Consider the following 6,083-nt stretch of genomic DNA (forward strand, 5'->3'; position numbering starts at 1 on the left):
AGCGGCCAGGAGGGGGCAACATGTCACTGACTTCGCAAGGTTCCTGGCGGAGAAGCATCCCCGCAGGGGCGCAGCTCCGGACTTTCCGACACCTGGTGCGCTGGTGGCACACTCCCACCCACCCCTCTCCCTCCGCTGCTGAGAACCACAGCCGCTGCAGGCGCCTTGCTGTGTGGGTGCGGGATTCGGGGCGCACTCGTGGTCTGGGTTCCTCTACCCGCAGTGGCCTTTTGGGGACAACACAACCCCCCCACCCCCGAAACCAGAGAATTCCCCACCTGGCACTCGGGGCTGACTGGGCTTCTGTATGTACGCAGCTCCCCGTTCCCCCTCCAGAATCCCCGGAGGAGGGCCGGGATCGCAGGGCCGTCGGGTGAGCCGAGGAGGAAGAAGTGTGAGAACGGCGCTCTAGACAGCAGCGCGACACGAGAGCCCGGCCCTTCGCTGCAGTACGCGTCTGCCTCGGGGCGCGAACTGGCGGGGCCTGTCCCAGCTCGGGGACAGATGAGAGGCCGACAACGCCCCGATTGGCTTCCGAGCCCTTTCCCTCTCCAGCCGTCTGCAGTCGCCGGGAGGCCGGGGAAGCGGGGGAGAGGCAGGAAGAGGGGGCATCGGCGAAGGGAGCCTGACATTCACGCTTCATTTCCATGAGGTTGGGGTCTTCAAGGGGCCTCTTTGGAGACGGACCGACTGGGGGGTCTGTTCCACCTGCGGAGAGGGTGCCAAGGGAGGGCTTGGGCCCCTGCAAATTCCCTCAGGTACCCCCACTGCATCACCACCTGGCCACTTCGCAAAGGGCTGCAGGAAGGCGAGCCAAAGCCCCACCCCCGCCAGATCGCGACCCTCCTCAGGCCTCCAGGGACACAAATTGCCCTTGGAGATCAAGCCTGGACCCGCCCGGGCCACGGAATCGCTGTGTGACCCTCAGTCAGTGTCTTCGCCTCTCTGAGCCTGCTAGCCTCGTCTACATGAAGGAGACGCAGACACACAGGAGGCGCACAGGCGAGAGGCTCTTTATTTACCATGCAAGACCCCCGCGCCCCGTCCCCACCCGCCCTCCTGGGAAGGCTCAGAAGATCTTCACCGACTCCAGCTGCAGGTCCCCGCCCACCTCTAACACGCGCACGCGCGCGGGCGGGATCCGGTAGCGGAAGTGGTGGTATTCCGAGTCCCCGACCACAGCCTGCAGGGGCGAGAGCACAGGGTTTACGGTTCTAGGCTTATTCCCGACTTGGACCCACGCTGGGCACCCGGGGAACCCCGGCAGGCCCCAGGGCCCCACTGGGGAAAACGACTACTGTTCATTCTAACCCCTTGCCCTGAGGATTAAATGAGTTCCTTGTTGGCACGGGAGTGCTTTTTAAGCTTTGGCGGTGGATATGATCTCCACGATGCCCGCGTCCACCGCCTCCCTGTGACGTGCAAATTGAAACTGAAGAACGACCTGGGTGGTGGAGGGTCTACGGCGATCACTCCCTGCTGGGGCTTATTTGGGGTCCTGTCTCCCAACCCATCCATTCCCCTGCCCCAGAGCCGCTACCTCAGATGCCAGTGGACAGGGACTAGGGGCCGGGATGGACGTCTGGACCACGCCTCCCCGATGGACATCCAGCCTTTGGGCACTTGGCTCTTGTTCTCTCGTCCTTGCCAACCCCACGAGCCTGCCCTCTGACGCTACTGTGCTTGCGCCAGGAGAGGTGAGGGACTGGGGACGTCCTGCCCAGCCTTGAGCAGGCCTTTGCTCCCCACCTCCGCCGAGGGCTCTCCTGGCCTTGCCAAGGGCCTTCCTGGCCTTGCCAAGGGAAGAGCCCTGGGTGTTGGCGCCCACCCCTGCGGCAGAGACGCACCTTGAAGCCTTGTTCGGTGGCGATGAGGAGCACGTCGAAGGGCTGCCCACGCTGGAAGGGGATGCCCGAGCCGCGCTCCTCTGAGCCCCAGGCGCCGCCCTGCAGGCTGTTGAAGACCACCGTGGACTCGTCCAGCCGGGGGTTGAAATGCAGGGCGGCCTCACTGCCCGGCTCCTCACTGCACAGCAGGTTGACGTGGAACCTGGTAGGGAGTGGATGCCAGAGGGCGTGGGATAGAGGACTCACCGTTAGCCAGAGCACATGGAAATTCACAGGGACCTGAGAGCCACACACCAGTGAACGAGGGGTGGTGGACTGGAGGCCAAGGAGCCCAGATGCCAGGGCACCCAAAAACCATTTGGGGGCCTGGACACACATCTGCCTAGGCGGGGGTCACCATGCTATGGTCTGGGCCCCTCGCATTTCCAGAGTCTGGGAGTTGCCAAGGAGTCATGGTCCTGAAGACCAGGGTGCTCCTGGTTCCCAGGGCCTCCCCAGTTCCCAGAGGGCTGGGAACAATAGCAGGGACCCCAGCATTCCAGGCACCGTAGATTCCCAGATATCCAGGAGATGCCGACCCAGGAAGTCAGAGGATTGACTGCTTAGGCCTCCTGGAGGCCCAGGGCACCTCTGCTTCACAGGATGTATTTCCAGAGTTGCTGCGGACTCAGACTGGAAGTCACAGGACCGTAGGTAAGACCCTTGGATCGCCCCGGAACCCCGGGTTCTTAGAATGATGTCAGGACCCCCAGCCATACTTTCATGGGACAGATGAGTGAAGACCTCAGATTCCAGAAGGTCAGAAATAGCCTGGGGATTCCAAGATCCTGGTGGGCAACGTTGGCCTGGGGCTTCATCTCTGGGCTGTAAGAAGTGGGGCAGCTGAGCCTGAAGCCCTCCCACCCCTTACCGCGAGGCGTGGGGTCTCACCTGCCGGCCTCATTGGGGACGACACCACGAATTCTCATCACGGTGCCGACTCGGATGCCCTCGGGCAGTGGGGTCTTGTGGGGCACGTTCTGCAGCAGCAGGAATGTGGGGCCACAGTGAATCAGGGAGGCGGAGGAGAGAGACAGATGGGCCAGCTCCAGGGGAGACCGTGCCCAGGACCCAGACCCACAGAATGAGAGAGGAGAACGGGCACAGAGGCAAAGGAAAGAGAGCCCGGGACGGAGAGGCGCACAGAGAATCAACAGGAGGCTATTCCGAGAGGGAGAAAGTAAGGGGGAACCGCCAAGGGGGAGATGGGAGCATGGGATGGGTTGGGTCAGGCCAGAAACTACAGCCCAGAACGTCATGGCACACCAAACACCCACTTTCCCTGCCACAGGAGACCTCGGCCAAGCCCCAGGCCCTCCCCCATTCCGGTGCAGCCTTGCGTGCAAAGCCCCCAACCCCCACACCCCTGAAGCACTCACAGAGCTCCCTGCCATGGCTGGCACAGTGGCACAGGCGGTGGTGGTGGTGGGAATGGCTGCTGGGGCCTTAAGTAAAAGCAGGGCGTGGCTGGCCCTGGTGACTCACCATCACCCCTGTCCACGCCCACCACCCGCACCTGGCACAGACCCTGGCCCTGCAGCCTTGCTGGCCCAGCACCCTGTTCCTGGGGCCTCTGGTGGCCCTGCAATCCCTGAGGATGCCCAGGGGTGCGGTCCCTCTCCTCCAAGCTGTTAATGATAGGAACAGTTAACAGTAATAATAATAACAGCAACAACAACATAGAAGGCTCACTGAGCCACCAGCCCTCCAGTCCTCCCTTCCAGCAGCCTGGTGGAGAGAAAAAACTCTCATGGCTGTTTCATCATGGAAAACTCGAGTCCTGAGAGACTAAGCTGCGAGCTGAAACTCTGGACCCTCTCTCCCAGGTCAGGACCCACTGCCAAGGGCTAAGGACACGTCTGCACTGAGATTCCAGTTTCTGCTTCTGTAACATGATGATAACCATGGCAGCAACAGTAATACTAGAAAAGGGAGCTCAGCAGGGCAGGCTGTTTTGCCCGATGGTCAAGGCTGCATCCTGGTGCCTAGTGCGGTGCCTGGCACACAGTACGTGCTCAGTAAATACAGGTGAAAGAAGGAATACAAGATAACAACAGCGGTCATTGATGAAGCCTCTAGCAGGTGCTTGAGACCACTGATCTCAGACAGGTCATTGAGGGAGGGCCATTCATCACCCTTATTTGACAGATAAGGAAGCAGGCTCAGGAATGAGAAGCAATGTGCCCCCAAATCACAAATCGCAGCTGTGCAGAACCATGGGGCCTGTGTCTCTGACTTTCTTCACCTCTGGAAGTTTCTCCCTGGTTTATTCTGTCTCCAGGATGCCCTCGTCTCTCTGTCTCTCTGGCTGTCCTGTGTCTCTGTCCCTCTGTCCTACCCCCCACCCCACCCCCACCGATCTCTGACTTTCTCTCCCAGGTGTTCCTATCTGTTTCTCTGCTTTGAGTCTCTCTCCTTCCACCTCCCAGAACCACTTCCTCTCTCCCACCTGGTGTCAGGCTGGGCGGTGGGGCAGCACCCAGACCAAGGAAGAGGAAAAAGTGGGACCCTCCACCCAGGCCCACTTCCAGTCCCCGCAGCCCAAGACTCCAGGAGAGGAATCCAGTATGAAGGGTGGGGTCCAAGGAAGAATGCTCAAAGAGGGTTTGGGAAGGCGGGGAACGGGGGCAGCGGGGGAGCGGAGCAGAAAGCCCTCCGAGCAGCCGAGCAGCCCACCTCTCGGTTTCCAGCCCTCACCCCAGGTGGTGCCCCGCCTGGCAGAGGGAGCAGAGGCCTGCGGCAGGGCTGGGAATGGAAACTTTGGGTGGAGACATGCAGACTCAGAGCCTGATCCACCGCCCACAGCCTCTCAGGCCTCCCAGCCTCCCTCCGGCCCCTGGGCACACAGTTGGTGCAGCTGGGGGAGCAAGTGCCTCGCAGAGGGAGGCTGGGAGCTGCATGTAGGCCTTTAGGTGGGGGCTGTGGGCACCCCATTTGGCAGAGGAGAAAGGGGCTTAGAGAGGGCCAGCCTCTCACCAAGGCCTCCCAGCAAGGACGGGGCCAGGGCCCGGGCTGGAGCCGGTGTGTGTGCCAAGGGCACCTCACCGGGATTTTCAATAGAGAGGACAGTGGGTTTGAGGTGAGAACACCAACATCTATTCGGGTGGAGAGTTTCGCGGAATGATGGGCTCCGTTACTCTAGTCAATAAGGGTAGCCCTTTTGTCTGCCTCATTCTGGGTATTGCTTTGTATCTCAGCAGCTCATCCTCTCCCTGATTTCTTCATTGTGGCTGGAGATTGCTTTACATCCTGCCGACCTACAAGTCCAGACTTGACTTTGATATCTGGCTAAATGTTTGCGTTCAATCTGTTATCAGTTCGATTGCTAGTTCATTTCTCATAACTCAGATATGGGCGTCCTGTGTTCTGGAATAATATGTTTCAGAGCATTTTTTTTTCACTTGTAAATAAGTGGTGAACGTACTTATTTCCCAATACTCTTTTTGTTTTCTCGAGCTGTATGTCACACTCGTACATCATCCAGATTTTAACAGAATACGTCCACGACTCTTGACAATATACCGACCTGGGCTCCCACCACCCCAATCAAGGTTTAGCCCCCGAAACAGCCTGCCCCCCTCCACCTGCCCCAGGAAACCATCATTCCTCAGCATCTAGGAGCCAACAAGTTCAATTGCCATGAAAAGCAAGAGAGGGATGCCCAGCAGGCTGAGTTTGCTGACTTTCCCTCCTTCAGAAATAACTGGGGCGAAAACATACTAAATGTACCCACGGTGGTTGTAGGAATTGAAAATCCCAGGCTCTGTCAATGTCAGCTTCTTGGTGACTTTGGCTTGATTTCCATATACAGTGAAGATAATTCAGTGGCTGCTTTGCAAATTAATTACAAAGTTAATTTGTAAATTAACTTACAAATGAGGAAAATGACACATTTTAAAAATCTGACTTTTAAGCTCTGAAATCCATTGGAAACTTTACAGTTTTATTTATAAATATAGTAAATTGTGCCAATCCAATCACTTGCTAAGGAGAAGCACTTGCTGTCATATTTGGTTCCATTGGTAAACTGAGTTCATTAAACCCTTCTAAATATTTGAATCGGAATGTGGGATTTTGCCATGTGTTAAGTTTCAAGTCTCTCCATTGCCTCTCCAAGTCCTAAGTAATCTCATACATTCCCATCTTGCATGTGAAAACACTCACTCCTTGTTTCTCATCCTCTGCTTCCTTTCCTTC

At 57.8% G+C, this 6,083-nt stretch overlaps 1 protein-coding gene across 1 annotated transcript; it reads right to left on the reverse strand.

Moving 5' to 3' along the window:
* Positions 1–997: 997 nt before the first annotated feature.
* Positions 998–3,332, reverse strand: LGALS7 (galectin 7). Its single transcript, XM_057712131.1, has 4 exons — positions 3,266–3,332; positions 2,778–2,866; positions 1,848–2,049; positions 998–1,183 (listed from the first exon to the last, which is right to left on the reverse strand). Exons 1-4 carry the CDS (start codon positions 3,278–3,280, stop codon positions 1,070–1,072), a joined length of 420 nt encoding a protein of 139 aa, XP_057568114.1. The 5' UTR covers positions 3,281–3,332; the 3' UTR covers positions 998–1,069.
* Between the last annotated feature and the right edge of the window lie 2,751 nt (positions 3,333–6,083).

Source organism: Hippopotamus amphibius, chromosome 16 (assembly GCF_030028045.1).
Source record: "Hippopotamus amphibius kiboko isolate mHipAmp2 chromosome 16, mHipAmp2.hap2, whole genome shotgun sequence".
In the NCBI taxonomy this organism is placed as follows: Eukaryota; Metazoa; Chordata; class Mammalia; order Artiodactyla; family Hippopotamidae; genus Hippopotamus; species Hippopotamus amphibius.